The 23,847-nt window shown below is 40.5% G+C and overlaps 1 protein-coding gene across 3 annotated transcripts in view; it reads right to left on the minus strand.

Moving 5' to 3' along the window:
- nlgn3a (neuroligin 3a) overlaps positions 1 to 23,256 on the minus strand; it is a 118,440-nt gene extending 95,184 nt beyond the window's left edge. For all 3 annotated transcript variants that reach the window (XM_051421184.1, XM_051421183.1, XM_051421181.1), the window contains exons 1-2: positions 22,924 to 23,256; positions 49 to 768 (exon numbers count right to left, since the gene is read on the minus strand). In XM_051421184.1, the coding sequence (XP_051277144.1) occupies positions 49 to 520 (472 nt within the window). In that variant the 5' untranslated portion in view covers positions 521 to 768; positions 22,924 to 23,256. The remainder of the gene's footprint in view (positions 1 to 48; positions 769 to 22,923) is intronic.
- Between the last annotated feature and the right edge of the window lie 591 nt (positions 23,257 to 23,847).

The raw sequence follows: 23,847 nt of genomic DNA on the forward strand, positions 1-23,847 counted from the left end.
ACAGAGGAGGAGAGGTTTGGTTTTACCCTGTTTACTCGACACACTCACCATCCTCAGTTGGAACATAGATGTTTAGATAAAGACAATCCTCGTGTTGATCCTGTATGTATGTAGTAACTATATCCAGGTTGAAGGTGAACCATATTGGCATCATGATCTCTGGCACAGCGTTGTGTATATTTTGGGGGCAGACAGGAGCAAAGTGAGTGGCATTCTTGATCCCTGACCAAGACGAAGGAGGCTCCGGCGGCATGAAGCGTTTTTCTCCCACCGGGGAGGCAGCGTACGGAACCCCAAGATACTGGTCCACTGGCCCCAGAATCTCACTAGGCAGGGGCACCCTCACCCCTCGGAGTTTCCCATACTGTGTATTCACAGTAGGGTGGTAGTTCTGACCTCTCACGGCCGCAAAGCACCAACAAAAACTTAATACCCACAAGGACACGCTGAAATTGGTGCAACTGTAGGCACCATGCCAGTTCTGCGAGGGGAGACGACTTCTCCTTGGAGAAAACCACATGGTCCTTGTGAGCGAGTGCAACTGCAAGTGACCAACATACAAGCCGGGGCACCCCCACAGCAAACACACAGGCTTCCTGCTCAGCCCTGCAGTCCAACCACCTGAGGGACAGTCATCAGCTGTGATACTGAAGCCTGCCGGCTTACAGACGAGGAGAAACAGTCACAGTTACGCAGTTTTCCCGCTCTCTCAGCAGTGAGGTCCTTATTCACTGTCCTCTCTCCGCTCGTCTGATCTTCTATCCCGTGCTGAGAGAGAGAAAAAGACAGGAAAATTAATGACATTTCCCTGACAACCCACCAGTTTGCTCCCATTTTTAGTCAGTCATTTTTATTGACTTGTGGAGCCCTTTTCTGTCATGACATAAAACAGCTCACATAAACATGACAGAGCTCTTAGTGCCATCATCAATCCACATAATCAAGAACCTGCCTATGACTTGAATATTGCAATTAAGTGTTAGGCAACTTGTCAAGATATACCTAATAATGCTAATAGGACAAGTGAAGTGTGAAAGGCATCAACTGTTGGTATGTAATTATTCTCTACTTCAAAGGCCAACATTTACAGTAATAGTTATAGTGAGGTGCTCATATTTACATTAAAACAGTTTCTGTATGCTGTAATCATTCCTCCTGTTCATACTGGCAATCCCTTCCTTATATGCTTCAAATGTAAGTGATTGGGCACAAAATCCACAGCCTTCGTTCTGTGAAAAAATTCATTCAAAAGTTTATATGAAGCTAATATAAGCTTTCTGCACTCTGATGTAGATAAATCAAGTGGGACTCTTCTAAAGTCACTGTCTTTTTAGTAGGGATGTAATGATATAATTACATCTCACGATTTAATAAAATTGACGATATTTGGTTCACGATATGATTTTCTCACAATGTTTTATTTTAAAAAAGAGATTGAATTGAAATTCATGACTGAAAAAGATCTTTTTTTCAGTCAAAAACTGAAAAAGAACCTTATTTTCTTATCAAATTATAAAATATTTTTTTAACGTATATATACATTTCTGACGTATATATATTATATACGTATACAATTTACAAATGTTTCCTTTTGTGAAGTGCAACTTATGTCTTTGCACCTTTATACCACAACTGATACCACGATTCATTTTTAATTTCACCAATTACAATCTTTGTTTTGCGATTTAACTCTCTCATGATGTATCTTTACATTCATACTTTTTAGTTCCCTCTATGAACAGGAGGGATTATTACAGAAAGTAAAACCTGTAATGCACATATGGACACCTGACTACTATATGAAGACAGACTTGAGAAATGGTGAACCTATTCTTTAAGGAATAGCCATATTTACAATTGTTAAAACCCAATAGCAACAGTCATACACAAGAAGATAATAACATGATAAAACATGTTTAATGTCATGCAGCATTTTCCCCAGATCTCCCTTTGGTATAGATATGAACAAGGTACAATTTAAATTTCATCTCCCTTGTTTGCTCTTACAAGAAATCATTTTTTGGGATGAACAGAAAAAGAGCCAGAGGAGGATGTACTGTAGCTACAGGCAGCATGGGGGCCTCCAGTGACAGCGCTGTAAATGCTAATCTACAGTCCCAGGGTAAACCACTGGTACCGGTGACAACACCTTCCCACACTGCCTGATCAATTTTCAATTTCTGTGGCTTAGGGTCCCCCTCAGCCTTGTGTGCCTACTGCAGTGTTCGCTCTAATAACAATGGAGAAGAAAAGCCAGCATTTAGAGGAGGATATTGCATTCCAAAATGACTGTGTAAATGATTTATAATGTATCAGCAGCCGTTGGAGGGCCACTAACCACTGAGAGAAAGCAATCCTGACATTCCTGGAGGTGCTGTTATCGCTAGGCAGCTATTCCCATTTTCTGTAGCTGTGGATCAGCGTAAAGTGTGCCAGTCCAAGATGCACATGTAAACCCTCACTGCATATCAAAAACACGTACATACAGAACATTTTGTACATACTGCAGATGAGTCCACCTTCACTCATACTTGGGTAAATGAAATGTGTATGATGGACAATTCTGCTAAGATACGCCAGCACACCGAGCACCTGCTAAGTGATAATACATGAATAGCCATCCATATCCAATCTGGGGACTAAAAGGCATGCATTGCTGGGGGGCCAAGGGTGGGCAAAGGCTTTAAAATGCTAGAAAAGTCACACTGACACAGTCCCTGACCTGCTCACTATGGTTCACTGGTTCCAGCCTATTTTCAGTATATCAGTGACTAAATATTTGAAGCACCTTTCAGTGTAATGCAATACAATTCAGCAGAAACATAAAATATAGCTCACAAAATGATCAGGTTGTATCATTATACAGTTTCAACCAAAATCTGAATGTTATGGCGTTGTGAAATGGGAGGAGCTATTTAAAGTATCCCTCATTCTGGCAGTAAAAGTTTTGTTAATTTTTCCCGTAGACAGTGTTCCATGGCTCCCAATTGGAGCTCCTATTCTGGACTACTGTAGAAACATGGTGGTTTAACATACAAGTCTTATTTTCAGGTCATTATACACTAATGTACATGTACTTAATATTATATCCAATTCCTGCATTATTATCAATTGTAGTTCAATTCAGCAACTCTGGTGCCACGTTTTGTTCTCAACTGAAGCGACAAAACATTTCAAATTCACTATTGCTTTGATTTGTGCCTCCGAATTGCCTCTTCTCTATGACCACTGCAGCCAAGGCTCTTGGTGTTGTAGTATTTAGACCCCTTCATCATGCCAAACTGACATGAAATCAGGATTTCTCCTTTCAAAGTCGAAGGAATTAAAACTGGTGGTGGTCCTGTGTCCTCCTCCTGAGTCCTGCGTTTCTACGTTCAGTAACACTAAACAAAAAATTAAAATGGGAATATGGAACAAGGAAAAACATGTTGACAACTCTATAACTTTCATGAACATATGATTTATTACAGAGCTGTTCTACTGGAGTGCATTAGTTTTAACTAGGTGTACCTATTAAACTGGCAACTGAGTTTTAAAGTACCATAAAAACTAAAAAAGGCACCTGATGACCCATTACTACATTTCTGATCCCTTTCCAAAAACTGGAACAACTCAAGTTTAAATTGATCACATTTATGATCCATTATGTGTCCGGTGGGTAAAGAGTTCCACATATTGATCCCCTGAATGGAGAAAGATGTCAGCCCAAAGGAGGTTTTCAAAAAGGCAACTTTCCCCGTAGACACAGATGCATTGATACAAGATTTTCAATTTAAAACTTAACTGAAGCCATTTCTGTTTAGATCTGCACACACAGCAGCAGAATAAGTGTGATAACACTAATTCTAGTCGGGATAAAATACATCCGGTCAAACTTTTTAATCAGGACATAGCAAGGACATAGGACAGTGTGATGGAGTGTGTGTGTTTAGAGGACACACGGCACAGAGGACTTCATCAGTCTACCCTCCAACAGCATCTCAGAGGTCCTCTCGGCTTTGATCTCTCTACCTGCTGAAGCACTGCCAAGGGAGGAACAGAGAGGGAGAGAGAGATTGCATGAGTTCTCCCTCATCATCCCAGAAATATTGATCGTCTCATCACCGTGGCCTTGCAGCCCATAATAAATACAACTGGGGTGATGGAGGCGGGGGGAGGTGAGGTAGAGGAGGAGAGGGGGTGCTGTGCTGAGTCTAAAGGAGGTTATTAGCCCTTAATGCAAGACGGCACTCCACCAAGTACATGCCGTTAAACACTCTCCTCCCCAATTCTCCGGTCCCTGATTAATAGGACATGTTAAATTCTGTCGGTCCAATCCCTATTCATCAATATTCAAAAGCACCCCAACGGTACAACACGCAAGTTGTCCCCATACATATCCCAAATTTAGAAGAAAAATACATAGACTATATTCCTCTTTATTTTGGTCCGAGCCCAGTCGGGTACACTTACTGTAGAAGACCCTTTGTTCTCCTACAGCGGAGAGATCTCTGCATTGCAATAAAAGTCTGAGCACAGAGCCAAATGTACTCCTACGCCCGACATCCCTTAGAGAGAGGCTGAATGGACTCTGATAAAAAAGGAACCAATAAGAGTTCTGAGTAGATGGAGCTTCTGACTCTCCCCACTCTGTTATTATAGTAGCTAGTCTGCAACAAAGGCATTCACAAAGCTGCATTAGTCCTCTGGAACATCGAACTTCAAATGAAGTGAGCCGTCCTGACCTGAGAGTGTGTAATCACTGATTACAAATGCTTCTGGTGCTGTTACATTATAACTAAGGCTGAATATGCCATTATAGAAACAATAAGAGACAGGCAACAAGACAGGAACCAGAAGACAGAAACCTATGTACCCGGACGGTTACCTCAGTTGAACTCATTAAAATGTGAGAGGCAACGGCAAAAACCTAATTTAGCGTCTTCACCTTCCCAATCTACATCAGTGCAAAGGCGCCATTTTGAGACAAGCTCCGCTTATGATAGGATTGCTCTCTGGCCTCTGTGTGTCAATAATGTGGAAAATATATCTGTAAGTTGTCTGCTCACACGTGTTTATTTCAAATAGGCAAACATGGATTTCAACACAGCAAAATCAATAATGAATGTACACACATACCACCAGTCTACTCACACGCATAGGCTTTATATAAGCTCCTGGGCTTCACGAACAACAGCACGCCATATTAAATCAAGGAGATTGGCATGTTTCAGAAACAACATTCATGAAATGTCAAAACCAAACTGCGGCTTCATAAGGCTCCTGCTGGGAACTAGTGCCACTATAACAGTGAGGGATGAGGGCCCACTCTTCCTTTCCTTTGCTTTTTTCGTCAGATACAGAGCCTGTGCAGTCATTATTACTTAGGAGATTTGGCATTAAATCAAGGACAAAGACGCAGCACATTCTGACTGCTAATCACGACGGTGATGCTGACATATTTTTTTTAAAGAAGTAAAAGGGAGATGGTGAGGAATGACAGCACTGCTGCTGTGGCCGCCTGCTTAGCTTCGCGTCTCCACCCCTTCTTCTGGCTGCTGGATAAATGCTGCTGTGAGTATCATTACCAGCCAAACGGCCAAGGAAACATGGAGAGGTGAGCTTGGCAGGCCAAATAAAGACAGATTCCAGGTGAGTCCGTGTTGAGATGAATTCTGTGGCTGCACAGCAAATAAATAATGGCCATTCTGTTAACTGCTGACGGTGCTTGAAACAACTGTTTGTTCTTCGTGACTAAAATGATAGGGACAGATTTGATCTAGAAGTCTTAGAGCTGCAAGTCGAGGCAGTGGACCCATTCCTAAATCTATATTGCCTCTCTTTCTCTTGACTCTGTGTGCATGTCAGATAGAGTTTAGGGAGTAATACGATATGTGAAACAATATGTGGGGCTACAGGTATATTAATCAAAGCTAACTGATTCAATTAGTTGGAAAACGACTGAGGAGGTTACATTTAAAAAAATGATAAATAAAGAAATTTTCCCCAACAGTTCATCATCCTAACTCCTATTGATCCACTGAGTCCCACTAGACACTCCTACTGAAAAAACTCAAAGTAGCTAATCACTCAAGTAGCCCACAGGGATTCTTTGAGAAACCGCAGGGGCAAGTATTGGGTCCGTCTCTAATCTAGCCGTATGTAAACACATTAAGGCTTTACACATGGCATACTCATTATCCATCCTCCCACAGATGCCGTTTGCAGGGTGGGATCTGTTCTTGTGACGACGTGTTTTGTGTGCAATTTCTATCACCCTGCCAACGCAGCTCCAAAGTGCTGCTAACGAAAGAGCACAAGACGAGGGCGGCTTCTGTCATTTCTTCAGAAATGATCAAATCATTGACCATAAATGAGGAAAATCTCATTAAAACTGGAAAGTTTTGTTTATTCTACACATCTCACATCATCCATTAGAGACCATTTCATATTTGATGTCTATGTTGTTACGTTAGGTGGGCTCTCAGCCACAGTATTACACATACATATACTATGGATTTTGGGAAGTGTTTATCCATTCTGTGTAATTCTACGGGTGACAATGTCAGTCCAGACACTCACATTGTCAGTAAAATATCCTCACACCTATTTTTTGAATTTATTTTTTAACCTTTATTTAACCAGGAAGTCTCTTGAGATTGAAATCTCTTTTTGGAGGGAGACATGGACAGGACAGCAATCCAGTTACAATTCAAATAGAAATAAAAACAGGGAAACAGGGACAGGGAAAAACATCAGACACATGAGGAAGGATTGTCCACCGAAAAATGAGGTTGACATTTTTTGGTTTTAATTTAAATATGTCAATAATTAGTAGACTAATTACTGTGAAATTTGATAAATAAATTTGTCTTTGCCTGTACTTTGGTCCCAATACTTGCAAAACTAATGACATTTCCCTCAGACTCAGCCGTACATGCCGAACTAAGATAGTGAAATAAAAATAGTAATAAATAGTAGACATGGCAAAAATCTGTGTTATTATTGTTATTGATAGCATCTTAGCATGCTGCCTTTCACATTAAGCTAAAAGCACTGCTGTGCCTAAGAACAACCTTAAATAGCTGCTACCATAGATAGATAGATACTTGATTCATCCCGAGGGAAATTCAAGATTCAAGCATGAATGTAGACTCTTAGTCTTATTTTCATTTCCTTTGCTTTTCATCTTTGACACCACTTTTACAAGGCCATTGCTCATAAGAAAAAAAGAGCAAAAGAAAAGAATAGTAGTCCAGATTTCCTTCGGCCTCTGCGTGTTTCATATTCAGCATCATGACTGGGTAAATATCAAAGTGGGCATTTTCATCAGGCATATTATCACAAGTGTCGTTGATCAGCTGAATCCCTTATTTGATGTATGGATAACACAGATACATTTCTAAATGTTGTGTTTCCTAGTCGTTGGTCAAATTATCCTACATCTGTGAAGTGGCAACACATTTGATTGGACTTGGTGAGCATATGTGGAACATGATTGAATTCCTAGAGAGGATACACTCGAGCATACCAAGGAGAATTCAGCAGATATTTCAAGCAGCTCCTCTCATCTCCTCCACTGTGAGGACAGCACGTATAACATGGCAGCACTAACATCAATTTCTGGCTTACAGTGGAAAGGAGGATGGATTTTTAGCCTTCTGGGATGCATCCCTAATAAAATTCAGGCAAGTGCAAGGAACCTGAACAGTGCTGGCATGACACAACGTATATAAAGCAAATCAAACTTTATGACAATCACTTCAAATGTGAACTGCTATGTATTACTCCTGCTGCACTCGTTGGTCTAAATGCTACTTCTCATAGAGCTCCCCGCCAGATAAAAGAGCTACTGCCTGAGAATAAAACTTGCTTACATTTACAATGATTGATTACGGTGAGATTAATGAGGGTATCATTTGGGATAAATTGGTTATTTCCTATTTAAACTGTGCATTGAATGTATGTATGTCATTTTAAGTAATGTATTTAACAATATGCAGTGCATTTAACATTGATCCAAGTGGATGAGTGCTACCAAAGAATTGACAGGCATGGGAGTGGGGGAAACATTTTTCTTAAAGCAGCTATTAACACTTAACAAACATATAGAGTTGAACTGAGGGTTGATTCTGAGTTAATTGAGGTCTGGCTGATAATTACAACAGGGAGTTGATCTCGCACAATCAGGGTCCCAAGTTCATTGGCACTGCATTATAAAATCTTAGATGGATCAGCTCCTATGGCTAGTATTGACTCTTCTACTCTGGGTTTAAGAGGCCATGCAGTTGTCCTTGGCCTGAATAACCATTTGCAGAGCTAGTATTAAAAGCAGATATGCAACTAGGAGTACCCCACAGTGCTGAGCAATTATTTAAAAGGAACAAAACAGTTCCTCTGGCCCAGAGGAATGGTTCTCATGATAACATGATTTAGATTGTCTCTACAATGAATAGCACACAACATACATCTTAAACTGGGATGATGTGGGTAATTTACGATGTGGTAATTTCTACAATTTGGTGGACAATTCCTGCTAGGGATAGAGAAAATTAATTCTTGCGGTTGTGATGTCCCTGCCACCCACCAAACCCCATTACAGGAACTAAAACACAAACAGAAGTATCCTCATAAACCGTGCAAAGCCAGGCCTTTGAAGAGCTGATCATCCTGAGGACAACACTTAGCTATGCACCATTTCAAAAAGCAGTGAAGCCTTGCACTGAGTGCATGTAATTCACCACTTTCATCCACTGCATTTTGAATCATGGCAGACAAAGATGAAAAATTCAGATCAACTTGTCCAGAAGAATGTGACATTCATTTTTTTTTTTCACAATAAAAGGAAAGCTGTTGGGGCTTCACTGTGAAATGTTACAGCATGGTGCATTTGTATGTGTGTGTGCACCATCATTTACAATACTGTAAGTATGCTGAGAAAATGAATCTTCCTGTGGCCTAATAAGCTAAATAACAGCTTTAATTTAAGGTAAGTAGGCTGCAGTTCTCAGTGAAAACTGAAAGGTCAGCTTTATCATTCAGTGTGAAAGGGCTCCACAGAATCATACATATACCAAGAGCAGACATGACCCAGATGGTGCCTGTAAAATTAATGAGCTAATAATACATTAGGTGCTTTAGCATTTGCAGCAGTTACAGTAATGTGCAAACATAGAGATGGTCCACATTCAGGTGAAATATGGTGTCAGACTGCTAGACTTAACATAAGAACAGGAAGTAATTAATTTATTCTGATCTAAATGTATCACAGTGTGCCTTTTCTGTAACTCTGTTGCATCATATACAGCAGTTTTGTAGCTTCACCTTTTCCCTTGAGGCGTGTGCATGTTCTTTTAAAACTGTTCTGAATCATACGCCTAAGAGTCCTTAATTGTGATTGATGATGAATTAAGCCAAGATGAATTTTGAGAAAATAACGTCTTAATGAACGCAGCAACGCCCAACACATTATTCTGATGTTTCTTTTCAAAGACCTTGACTCTCCTGGCTTCCTTGCAGAGTATTCACAAATGCCCAAAGCACAGTGGTAGAATGATGCTATTGACATGCAAATGCATGGTAGTTGCAGAGAAGTGAGAGGTGCCAAAGTGTATTGTTGTGTGACAAGCAGGATTTCTGAATACATAGCTGAGAGCCGAGATGTACGCAAGCAAAACCCGCAGCATCTATTTTATACACAAAAAAAGGGATAATGGATTTGTAAGCATTTTGGTGTGAGACCTATTTATAGAGGGGGCACAGGGTTACTGTAGCCTAATGACAACAGATTAAATGTGGTCTGTCCACTGTACAATGATGCCTGGAGTTTTATGGGAGCATAATTAAGTTTCAAACCGACCCGACAGTGATGTGCTTTTAACTAAAGGTCAACAGTAAACAGCAATGTGGGCCACACTTGATTACTATGTATATCACAACATCAAAAAAAGATGCTGCTGCACTAATGAGGGGGCGACCTTCATCTTCAGCGTAAACAAAGACCAAACAAACACATGCTGCACCACATGGCCTCTATCAGACATTAATAAGAGGCTTTTAAGTAATAATTCAGAGGGACAATATGACATACAATCTTTGACATTTTAGAGGAAAGTTTGCTGTGTAATGTATTCTGGTCTTGAACATGAGATGTATTGTAGTTCATTTATAGTATCAGGGAAGCCTGAATGAAGATCTGTGAATGTAAATAAAATGCTAAAAAATATCAGAAAAATATAATCCTGACTGCTTTCATTTCGGTCCAATAATAAATAATCTACATTTAAAAACATGACAATCGGAAATGTAAATGTGGTTTGAGCATCTTAATTCATCACATTACAGGCTCTTTCAGAGCTACAGCCAGGTGGATTTAGAGGAGATGTAGAGGGATTAGTGAGGTGATATCAATCACCACAGCTGAACCATCCCCTTATCCAGCACCATCACAGTCCCTGGCTGCTTTCCCCATTGATCCTGCTTGGACTATAAGGTTGGAGCTAAGGGCTAACCTAGCCCTGTCCCTCAGGGAATCCTGAAGGTTTAGGAAATAGCTCATTTCATTTCAAAATTTGAGGATAGAGTCAGATTTTCCTTAGATTTTGACAAGTATTGTGGTGTACAGTTATTTAACATGTTTACATTAGATAAACATGCTTGAAAGGTGTAGCTAGGAAGTAAAAAAAAACTCAAGAAAGACATCCTGCAGCTGTTTTTTATTATTCTCCCAGTTGTCTGTTTAGAAAAGCAGCCGTCTTTCTCTGCTCATTACACGTTCACATTGATATGCTAGATATTATTAGTCAGGTCAGAGAATCCAGATGATGATGAGCTCCGAGGGACATTTTAAATGACAGTGCCCTTTCTTGAAGGGAGAGAGTAAACAACAGAGGCGACCAACACTGCCTTGTTACTAATACTCATCTGCATCCGCTGAAAAAAACAAAACAAGTGTAACTGAGGGGCAAGGCCAGGAAGACAGAATGTGACTTTCCAAATATAAAGGAGGGTGGGAGTGGTTGTGCGAGGGGTGAGGCAGAGACATGCCTCAATATCACACATGGAGGAGGGAACAATGTCTCCTGACAACAGTCCTTTCGGCTCGCCCTGGCAGATATGTCTACTCTCCATTCACTATTTCTAATCCTGTCTGAAAGCCTATCTTGAATGTCAGGCTTCTTCTGAAATTGGCTCATGTTCTTAGTGATTGATTAAAGTACTGTAACCCAGCTTTATCAGACCGCCCTGAACTCTGTATTTCTGCCAAATCTATTAGGTAATGCATCCTATGTTATTGCACCGGTTGGTCTTTTCTCTTTTTTTTTCTTCCTCCACTGTCTTTGGGAAACGCATAGATCCATTTACTATGATACAGAATACTGAGTCGTACCTTGTCTGTGATAGCACAGCAGCCTCAGACCAAACAGGGGAGCAGCCTTAAGCTCACAACAGTTTGTGACAAATGTGGCACCCTAATTCAATATAGTATTATTCAGCAAAATAGGCTTAAATTTTTCACTAGAGCCCAAAACAGTGTGCACAGGGATATACTTAAAACACACTTAATAATCCCCATTTCTCCTTTTCTAGCTTTTGACTGATGCCATGCCATGGTACCAGAAACACGTTGGTGTCCCCTGACATTGAGCTAACAATATGGCTATAATTCATGCGTTCTAATGCTGTAATATTTCCCATGCCATTGCACACAGAGGAGTGAAGAGAGGAGAGGTTGCCCTGATATTACTGCTGACGCCTGAGTCCTAGACGTTGCACTTAGAGTGTCTCCTGCAGGACATTATTCAAACACACACAGGCACTAAAAGTCCACGAGACAAGAGTAGGCCACTATGGTACCGAACACACACATCCTCAGACACCGCAGCTTGCCGAGGTTACTCAAGGTCATACAGCAAGGCGCCACACATACAGGATGTCACCACTTTCTAAAATCCATGACATTTTATCCCGATCATATCTATATACACACTGTTGTAACTACAGCACTGGATGTAGTGGAATGAAAAGACACAGTACAGACACTCTGCATACGGAACTGTGGGTATGATTTAAAATCCCATTTGTGTACTTTAAACCGAGTAGAAGACCACATTAATGACTGCATGCTTAGAAGTAGGCCATGTCCAAACACTGCAGGCAAATTTGGCCTCGGGTTGTCTGCACTTCCTCAAAATCTGCACACAACACGCACTGAGAGCTACTACTGTATCTCCCTTCCTTTTCTGTGCATATTTGCAGCAAATAGGCCCAGAGCAATGACGACACATACTGTAGATACTGTATCTGCGCTCATATGCATCTGCTATCGTGAATCCAGACTTACACACAACACTACAACATTTCCAAATCAATTTTGCTCTTAAAACAACTTATTTTTTATCTTCCTTTAATTTCGACCTTCTTCCTAATGTTCTTGGCGGTGTAGCGACTGTAAACATCCTTCCTGTTCCGTGTTTCATTAGCAACCTGAGGGAGAAAATCTAACATCCAACATCTGGATGTTAGCTAGCTTTAGTGAAAAGTCATATCGGATCAGATCCTGCTACATCAAATGCAACTAGAGGGCACATTATTTATTCATTTAGCTGCTGACATCCAAACCATGCCCTAAACGGTGACACTTTGAAAACTATTCCTCTGTGCCTGAACTGCGCCGATACGAGTGCAACTAGCAGGGGCTCGCAGAGGGAAGAGAGTTTTATGTTCCTTTTACCAGGCATGAACGCAGATGAGACGGAACAACGAGGCCATTGTTGTTTTCTAGCTGGAGAGCCTTGGAGCTTCTGCAAGGAGCAAACACAACAATGAAATGCCTCCACGCCTGCTGTAAAATTTCATGTGACTACAAGGCCTTCCCGTAATTTTCATAGACACTAAAAGCAAAGCCCCAGGAGCCAAAATGGCATGTCACCTATTGCCAATATTTACCCCTGTGGTGAACAGAAAGCTTGGCTAGCATAAAATACTGGCCTGTGTAGGTGTGTCTCCGTTTGTGTTTATGTGTGTGTGGGTGATTGGTATTGTCCTTTTCATGTTTTATGAGTTGGCAGTGAAAAAATGGTGCGATAAATCAAGAGAAAATTTTCACTCAGCAGGAATAAAATCCTGCTTTTATTCCAAGCTTGATAGTATGACAGTAGCAAACTGCAATGCTTTAAGTTTTAAGGAACAAGTGCATTTGTTATAACAATGAATGTTCTTTTCTATCTGACTCCAAGACTTCTTTTCACCGTTGTAATCCGTAAATCACTTTTTTTATCTTGTGAATACTTACAAAAGTATCTGTAGCCACAGATTTAATATTACCTAAATAGGGGCGTGATGGCAAAGATTGCCCTGTAAGTCCTGAGGATCAGCATCAGAAAACTTGGTATGCAGACATACTCCAAGAAGGAAATCCATATGTGATGGATACAAAGAAAAGGTTTTCAGTGGAAGAGGAGAGCCGCCTCTGTGCAGGATTAAGTGCTTTAGATGTAATGATGAGAGAGGGCCTGTTTTTATTTGTTTTCAAACAGGCATTTTGCTCTTGATGGAATAGCGGCTATGTTCTGTCTCCGGAGGGTACAAATGCTCATCAAAGACCTGGCTTTGTCAAACAATCCATCAACTCTTAATGCCACATAGCACGAGAAACTTGCAAGACAAGTTCAGACAAAGAGCAAAAATCAATGAAAAACAATTTATCCCAATTTACAATGTGATTATAATACATAATACTTTATATCATACACTTTAGGTGTTCCGGATCTTTAAGGGACAAGTCATGTTTTGGGAAGTTAGCCCCCTTCAGCTCAGAATTCCTTGGTGGGATTTCCGCTCTTCCTATCAATATCTGCGGCAGGGGCTGCCAGAAGATTTGGTAGCTCTGGATGCCCCGGGCTGTAAATCTGGGCCAGGGGTTGTGTGGGATGCTCAGATAAATGGGATGGGCTTTGTTTTATTGCAACACTGCATGTCTTAACTTTCTGTGTCTACCAGGGATTTAGAAAATTTGCTACTGTCCTTGGGCCTCTCTCTGCAACACTGGCTCTGAGTCTGGTTTGAGTCAGCCCTGGTGCCCCAAGATTACATAAATATCCTCTATGAGCCATTCACCACTATATCCATGCTCTACTGTTTTGGTCGCTTTTTATCTGTAGCAGTGTTTTGTTTTTGCGTGGGTATGGGGTGCAAGTTTCAGATTAAAAGGGGAACTGAGGATCTTCATTTAACCCAATTTGACAAGTCCTTTCACACTGTGCTCAAAAATTAAACGCAAAGAGTAAACATTTTTCTCAATGGAGGATATCCTGCTCTCAAGCTCCCTGCACGGCACCCCTGCTAATGGATTTGACTGAAAAGACCTTTACATGTGATGCAGCTGTTTGTCATTCGTGTGCACCAAAGCATCAATATGAAGGAAAAGTGGGCCACTGAGACACAAAGCACAATTATCCCTGAGGAAATATGTCACATTTCCCAACATCTTTTGTGATAAGGTTTCTTCATTTCTGCTTCCTAGTGTCTTCTTTAAAAAAGCACAGTGGGAAACAAAGGCAGAGATATGGCTTATTAGGTCAGTTCTGGATTCCTTTTTACACACTGATCATGGATCTGCTGGATAAATCACATGGGTATCATTAGAATCAACCCTGAGGAGTCTTCTGGTGCAGCGAGTAAGTGTGTGTGTGTGTGTGTGTGTGTGTGTGTGTGTGTGTGTGTGTGTGTGTGTGTGTAGGTGTGTGAGTGTGTGTGTGTGCTGGCTAATGACTTTCCTTTAGGTACTTTTTTCAACAGCTAATCAAGTAAAATAATGTGTAGATAGCTTGGTCATACAAGTCACGAAGAGGCTCAAAAATGTAAATGTAGTATCCTGTTTGGTGAATTGTTATTCTTCAGCAGCAATAGCAAATAACTCCATTCGACATCCCATTAGTTAACATATTACTTGGCGCCAGGCTACCAAAAAGCTTCAACAATAAATGCTTATTGTCACTGTTTGCTTTGGAGTTGGGGCTTCTGTGGAATTTTAAATGCATGAAATGTGTGTGAAGCAGGTTTGGATAGAAAGAGGATGTGATTAAAGAGAATAAGAGATGAGAATGCCAGTAAATTCTGGGGTGTCAGAAAACGTTGAATCATTTAGTAATTTTCAACATGGCAGGGAGATCTGCCTCAATCAAAAATCTTCACATAAAAGAGGGAGTGCAGAAAAACTCCAGGATACAATTCAGTAGCATTTGTATTCTTCTTGTTGTTTGTGTATCGCTGTAACAAAACAAAACAAAAAAAAAAACAACATAAAAGCCGTAGTTGTCCACAGCATGAATAAAACAAACTTGGCTGATTTTTGTTTGACTGGCTTTCCCCAGCCCAGAGCTCACTTGTCAAAAGGCTTATCCAGGCTTACCTTTCTCCAACCTAACCATTTTCCTCTTGTTTCTTTTCAATCTCACCTCTTCCTTCTGTCCTTGCTTTTATCCTCTCTGATCCCCTCTCCATTCCTGCTACTCTCGGAGAACCATTTCTATCCAACAGTATCATTTCACTCTTCAGCTTTAGGACTGAACTGCCCACCACTATTATGTCATTCACCACCTGTACTTAAACCTGGTTGAAATTCACAGCTGGCGCAGGCCAAAAGGACTTATGAGAGAAACTACAACTTTGGAGTCTCTTGTCCCAAATCTACCTTCCGGTTGTAGTGACTTGAGAGACAAGACGCATCATGTGTCATGTTCGGGGATTCTACTGAACAGAAAATGTACCTTTTAGCCCATGGGAATTTAGTACAGTATATTAATAATCATGGTTCAAATTGCATCCCACATAGTCCACAGCATTCTACAAATAATATACGATTACGGATTTTAGAGCACATCATTTGGGCAGTTGTAGCAAAACCCTCAAATCTGTGCTACTTAAAGGATCAGAAAAGCGCCTCGAAGATCCTTCTAGTCTTATGTGCTCGCCCACATCACCAAACTCCTCAGAAACAAAACTTTTTCTAGATTCAAAACCAACAAGAACTCATCAAAAATCTTGAGATCCTCCCCTCATCGTCACTTTTTTTTCAATCTAACCATTGTCATAGTGACCTACAGCCACCAATTCATCAGAGCTGCCATCTTGGGAGAGTAAGCCACAAGGCTATTTCTGTAATGACCCAGATTTTCAGGTGAATCTGGATCCGTATCAATTTAATGAGCTCCAGCAAGTCAAAGAGAGCATATTAGGTCAAATAAACTCTATTTAGCATGGATTTTAAAGCTCGATGTGTGCTGTCACAGAATATTTCAAACAATCAATAACCTAAATGCTCTATTGTTTAAGCTCTGAGAGCCATGCAAAGTGTGCATCTTGCCTTTAAAACACAATCAATTCCAGAGAAAATTCCCCACTCTAATTTCCTTTCTTGGTAATTTTGTCAGATTAATATCAAGTCAATTTCCTGGAGCCTGTTCTTACATCGAGTGATGGCATGATGATGGTATCATTGGAAGAAAGCTATAATTGTGGAGGATGGCTCCTTTTGGGAGGAATATGGGCACAGATGGGCCCTGAGTTTGATGGAGGAATTTCTCTGTCCTCAAAGGCTATCAGGAAGCATTGCCAAGCTGGCAAGAGATATAAATAGACCACAGTCAAAAGCAGGTCTACATGTAAGCACCAAAATAAACCAATCCCAAAGCAGGTAGTATCTTATTAAGGTAGAGGGTTTACAATGTCATGAAGCACATTTAAATAGCTTCCACACTGTAAAATGCAGTACTATTAAGAAAATCGTATTAGATGTGGTTGCTCACTATCTACTGATCCATATAGTGTTTTAATCTTGTATGATTTGAGACTATAACTTAGGCAGGACACAGTGGACATTCATCAGTGAGTTACCAGACAGACATCCACTCACACTCACACTCACAGTTCATACCTACGGGCAATTCAGAGTCTTCAGTCTAATTTGCATTTATGTGGAATGTGGGAGTAAATGTGAGCATCAGTGAAGATAGACGCGTAGCTGCCCCTGAAGACACCAAGGACCAAGTCCTCACTATTGTTTGGAAGAATTTGGGGGTTTCAAAGACACCTCCTCAGGTCATTAAAAGCTTAGTTTAAATTCTACAATTACAAGTTTTTAAGGCTGAATATGGTGTATAGTGTTTACTACAAAAATTGACTGTTTATAAGACAAACATTCCTGGCACTGGGGAGGATAATTTGAAACAAAATTTAAAGATAAAATAATTTAAAACAAGTAAAAAAGTAGAAGAGAAAATTAGATTTGTAAAAATGAAATATACAAAGAAAGAGAATTCAGAAAATAATCTTTGCTTTTTAGGGGGTTGCAGTGAGAGAATCATTACCTCAGTATTTCTACATTCTGGCAACGGTATAGTAAAAAAGCAACATAATCCACACAGGGAAAAACTAAAAGCCCTTTTTCTATGAGACAAAAATGACATAACCGTCACAATCCTACATTTATGATACACATAATATTTTATTTGGTCTCCAGAATACTCAGTAGCCAGAATAGTCAGACAAAAAAAAGAAAAGCTAAATAAGAAATACCTTAGTCAGCCAGAGCTTTTGAACGATTCACATTTGTGCCTAATGCCTTATTTGTGTATTATGACAAATACATGTGAAAAGTGTAGTGGAGAGTGCCTTACAACAGATATGAAAAAGCATACAAATAAATGCATCTACATAATTTACAACTTGCCTTGAGAAAGAAAGACAAAGCAAGAAAGATGAAGCAAGCATGAAACTGACACTGGACTCAATGTCAGCACTGATTTGGCAAAAATAAAAGAGGAGACTGTACAAAAGAATATAAATCAACTGAAATACAAGAAAAGGTTCTACTTGTGGCGCAGGGGTCTGTGAATACAGGATGGCCAACCAGTGGTAGAGAGTCTGTGTGTGTGTTTGAGTTTGTGTGTGTGAGGGAGAGAGGAAGGATCTCAATTAATCTCTTGCATTACTGCAGTCATTTCCACTCTCTTCATCACCAGAAGCATGTGCTCTGTGAGATTTAAAATATTTAAATCTGTAATCTGTCAGCATTATGAGGTTAACGCACACTCGCTAGACTGGTGTCCTATCCGTCACCACACTTTCCACTTCGCATGCCCCCACATATATCACAAGGACCCGACGTGGCCTTTTGTGGATCTGGCTGGAAAAGACTTTGCGGCCGGCGTCTGTAATTTCTCAACAGCGGTACAGACATGCTGCTGGACCCTGGAGAAAAATTAAGGGAAATGCGCGCGGCTGAAAAAAAAAAAAAAAGCTGCGGCACAGTGAAGCGCGAGGAAGCCTCTAATTGTTTCCCCAGTGTATGTGACCCAGTGACTTTGGAGGAGTTCTTCCTTGTTCTTTTACTACGGGTAAACCAGCATTCATTATTGATTAGGTGGCACAGACTCTTATACAACATGGTCTTATGAGTGGGCCTAAGTGTTTTGCCACTTTGGTTTGCAGCTGCATTAGAGCCCCACTAATATACCCTTATTCACCTTTCTTAAACATAGTGCCATATTTTCCTAAAACTCTGAATTAATAACCAAGAATGAATAAATTGAATGGGATTAAAGCTTGAACGACAGTAACCCATAAAGTATATGAATATTAGGTTGATGGAAGACACTCCAACGTAGCCCATTTAGCCAGCTCCATGTCATGTCTTCATACGACAGGCTTTTACTAAGCTCCTTAAGAGCCTGCCCCAGGGGATCTATGGTAGGCTGGAGGTACTGACTCAGGCCTTATCTCCACCAATTTACCCCATGAATTAGACGGGGCCCTTGCTTCTGTGTCCTGCCAGACCCACACAATACTCACTCCATGTTAAGAAAATGAGGAGAGAAAGGGGCTTAGTGATTGCTTAGTTGGATAAGAAGCTGGGGAATTGACAGGGGAAAGGCACACTGCCACGTCAACTTTACCTGGACAGTAACGTTCATCCCCTGGATTTAAAAGCGTTGATTTGCTGTCACTTGTCTGTATATTTTCAGGGTGGATTAAGTGGAATAAAATGAAATTTGAATCATACGGATTAAGGTGAACTTCTCAAAAAACAAACAGCCAGGGCTTCACCCCTGTCAGCCACAAAGTAAGGACAGACTGACTGTTCTTTTGTTCATTTCGCACTTAACTTTGATATTTTTTTGACAGGCATTTTAAAATTCAAATGAGTTGGCAAGCTACAGATGTGGACTTTTAGAGGACAGAAAAGTGCAGGACCACAGAAATCTATACATAAATTGGAGAGCTAGTTGTTTGTCACATCATACTGCATGTGCTAGTGGAAAACAAATCATTATTCATAGTCATAGTCTGCAAATAACTGTGACACACAAACTTCCACATACTGGATACTGATTCCTGTATTCCTGTATGACTTAAAAATGTCATTCATGTTGTTTGCATGTTCAACAAGAATGAAATTGACATCATCCTCCCAATCAAAGCCTATGTATGTCTTAAATACAGCTTTGCATCCGAGAGCCTCTTTCCCTATCATGACAGTCTCCCACCCCCACCTCTCCTTGTGATGCATTTTTAAAAAGTCTCCTTTAAAAAAAAGGGAAGCAATCAAAAATAGCTCCTCGCTGCTGCCGCATATTTGGTCACATCCCTGATTTTAACTCAGTAGGTTTCATCCTCTCTCTGTATTATTGAATGTAAATTGTCTAATTAATAAATAAATAATAAATAGATAACTTCTGGCAGACAGTGAGTGGCGACATACTGTGTGACATCTGCTTTGTAGTTAGAATGGCGATGTCCAAAAGAATCTTGTTTACTAAGCAGACATTGGTCTTTGGCAGGGAAACCTGTTAGTCAAGGGAGATGTTTTTGGGCCATGAACAATGTAAAATCTCTGTTAAATATGTTATGTGCAGTAGTCTTGAGGCGTATCTTTGAGCCTCAGGCCAAAACTATTTTGTTAGTCAAACAAAGACGCTTTCATCTTTTTACAGATTTAACAAATACGTCTTATTCATTATTAAAACGAATATGACACAAGTGTATCTTGTGAATTGCAGCTTGTTTCGAGCAATACTTAAAAACAATCTTGGTATTTTTCTGCAATTCTGTCACAAAAGGTGTGATTTAATGAATGTGAAAGCGCATCCTCCTGAGCAAATATGAAGAGACAAGTTTATCCTCCTTCATTAGTCACTGTACATCTATGTCTGTGGATAGCCAGATTATGAAAGAGCTCAGTTGTCACGTCATGATACACAGTTTGACTAGTGTTTTAATTTATTAATTAATTATGTGTTTTCACTGCACTACACACTGTTGTGTGAAAACCTGAATGACTTTGAATCATTTACATTTTAAGTGGTAATAACATAAAGACTAAATTATCTCTCTAAATGAACCCTTTGCACCAACAGAAGAGGTGACAGTTCAAATGAAGTCTGTAAACTATATGTCCATTTGGTAAGACATTTCTAAACTGTGTGTCTTCATGAGCATCAGCCATCCAAGCCAATACAATCCTCTTGTTTAATTGGTAACTTGGTGCAAAAACTAATCTGCATTAAATCCAAATTCTGCCTTTTTCTGTTTGTGCATATGACATTGCAAAGTTGTGAAAACAGTGCTAGAACAATGACAATTTTTTCTCGGTTGTGAGATAGGCAGTGATAGGACATATTTTTCAGAAGGTCAGAGGTATCCATTTGGGAAATTATTCAGCTCCTGCTCCTGCTGCTTCAAGACAACACGTCAAACACAATGAAGAATATTAGAAAACACAAATAACCTTCCACAGCCTCTCTCATATGTGCAGCAACACACCTCTGCATATACACAGAGGAACACACGCGCTCTCACACCTCCGGCCACGCGTCTGGATGTGAGAGCAATAACGAGAGCATGCTGAAAGAGAAACTGAAGGCTAAAGAACACAAGGCCTCTTGGGCCAGAGACCAATGAGTGGCTCATCCATGTTAAGTCAGGCCAAGACATACTCAGGTGAATTCACTTTAGGTCAGGACGAAGCCTTGCTGACCTTTGCAGCAAACAGGAAGCCGCATGGAGCTTTTCTTGAGCAGTCCTGAGACTTACAGGGTAAACAACAGACTCAATGCTGCACTTTGAAATGCTGCATCAAATGTGTGCTTGTGAGTGATTACATGTTGGCCCCAATCTTTCCAGCCTTGCATGTCTAGTTAATGAACACATTCAGCATTCTTGGTAATTTTTCTCCAACAACTGAAACATAAAGCTTAAGAAAAGGAGTGAAGAATGGATATTAAAACAGCAGGGAGGCTTGAAAAATAGCACTTTGCTGGACTAGAATACAAACAGTGAAGGGCCAGAGAGAGAATTCACAAGCAGCAGCAGCAGCATGCATAATCCTTCACATGATATTGAAGACACACATACAATATAAATGAACACAATTTCCCTGCAAATCAAATCAAAATCCAAAGGGTCCTAATCAAATTTTATAGGGTGGTTTTAAAATGCGCTCAACAAAAACTAGGGATTCTATGTGTCTGTGTTATTATTACCCATTAAGGGCTTCTTTCATCAATAGTGTGGTATGCATGCCAAATAAAAGGCTGGAGCATTTCCTAAAAGCTTACGTTTCAGACAGGGACACATTGCTTATTCAACCAATCACCATGACAACTCTTGCTAGACATGTTCACTTCCTTATCCCCCCCTTTTTTTGGTATTCAACTCTCACAGTTAATTATTCTTTCTACCATAGACTACAATGCGGCTATTTATCTCTGCGCTTCTGCCATGTGTCCAGGAATTCCAGATTGTAAGAAAGTAGAGGCATGAGGCCTGCAGGATCATTATAGTGGTTTAAATTTAGCACTATACTGTCTTCCTCAAGCAATTTGTGCGTAGTTTATAGCTTCCGGAGGAATTATAAAGATTGAAAAGTGAGGATGTTTACTAGGTAAATTTAGCACAGTCATAAAATTAGATCATAGACTGAAAAGATGAAGATTTATAGGCTGCTACATCAAAAACATGAAAGAAAAGAATGAAAATAATACATGTATGCACCACATTAATAAAAGATATCAATTTAAGTTCACTCTCTGTGTCACTCTAAGTGGCAGAAAGCAACATCCTTAATTTCATTGAACCTTATGCGTTACAATTAAGCATTAAGAGCAGAGCAAGCTATGTATTTATCCTACAAAACTTCCAATCAAATCATGCGCAAAACTTAAGAAAAAGGAGAGGAAAATGGGTATCCCCACGCATGTGGCAGATTATCCTGCCCCTCACCTCAACAGATGAAGGTATATAGCTGGCTACAAACTGGTGGCAGACCACACTCGCATTAGAAAATATTTGATCTGATGTCATTGGCGTTTTCATTAAGTAATGCTTCGTTTTATTTACATTCAACTTCAGAGCTTGCAATTGCATTTGCCTAAAGCAAGTCACTTGGATATTTCCATTTTTTGTTATACGGAGAGCAGAATGAGAGAGAGAGCCGGCGCGTCACTGCTCCATCACGCACACAGTATTTTTATACCCAAGTAACAAGTGCCCTGAACAATCACCACCAGCATTTATTTTCTGCACTGGCGTTTGTAGTGCAGATGTATTGTAACATGTAACATATGCCACTGTGGGCAAAACACACGCACAGTTATATCCAGCATCCAAATCCCTGCCTCTAAAGAGGGAGATTCGGGACTCACAAAATCCAAATGCGTTTTGGAAGTATACGTGCTTCGTGCCGGTTGACTGCGTCGATGTAGCGTCCCTAAATACCACTCTTTATATTTACAGTATAAAACAGGAAGATAAGTCGTATAATTTGAGTCCAAGTAGCCCGATGTGCCCATTCCCCCCCCGCATCCCACCCCCAATTCACTCCCCGCTTTGACTGCCTCAAGATTCCCCCCCCGGCAGCTCATCAAGTATCATGAAATGACTCACCTGCCTTGTCGAGACGTAAATCCCCCCATGCCTTGCTTTGCTGGAAATAAAAAAGCCGGGACAATGTTTCACTGTTTCGGGGTCTTCACTTGCAGTCGGGTATGCATGTACTCCAAATATCCGTATAGTCTGCGCACTGCTTCTGTTTTCTCGTTAATGACCTTCCTGTGAAGCGATAACGGCTCTCATTATCCTCACTCCGCTGTCATTTTAAGGAATTTCTCCCGTGTTGTTGGGTTTTTTTTTCCCAGAGGAAAGCTCTCCTCCTAGTCCTGGTGCGTTTTGATGCTTTTGCCTTGACTCTTCGGCTCAACACGAGCTTCTCGGGAGCGCGCAGCGCGGTCCCGGCTGGATATTCGGGAGCGTCCGATTGGAAATGGAGAGGAGAGTTACTAGGTAACCAAGGGCACACGCATCATACATGAAAAGGAGCAGAGGATTTATGCCTTCCAACTATGCTCTGCCTGTCTTTGACAAGTCATCAAAAACTGCCTTTTTTTTTATCATGTTTCACTGATGGCCACACTTCAGCGTCTCACAAAAAGCACACTATCACCCTGCTAAGGCATCACCCTTCCCAGGGCGAGCTGGTGTTGTAGGGGAATTCTTACATTCTCAGAGTTATTACGTTTTCTAGGAAATTACTTTTTAAATCAAGATTAAATCCTACTAAAGATAAGGTATTTACAAAGATAGCAAGCGGTTAAGAGCAGGGAATAGGACTTTTATGAGGCTGGAGAAAATTAATGAATGAAGAGGAGGCAATGCAAAAGTTCCTTAAATGCTGAATAGGCTGGTTAGAAGCCTAATAAAGTACAGAATAGTTCTTTGCAGGGATGTGGTTGATCTTGCATTTCTCACTCAATAACTCTAGGCTATTAAAGCTGCTTTATTTGATTTCCATGGTCATGATTGCGAGCCAAT

The sequence above is a fragment of the Dicentrarchus labrax genome, unplaced genomic scaffold (assembly GCF_905237075.1).
Source record: "Dicentrarchus labrax unplaced genomic scaffold, dlabrax2021, whole genome shotgun sequence".
Lineage (NCBI taxonomy): Eukaryota > Metazoa > Chordata > Actinopteri > Moronidae > Dicentrarchus > Dicentrarchus labrax.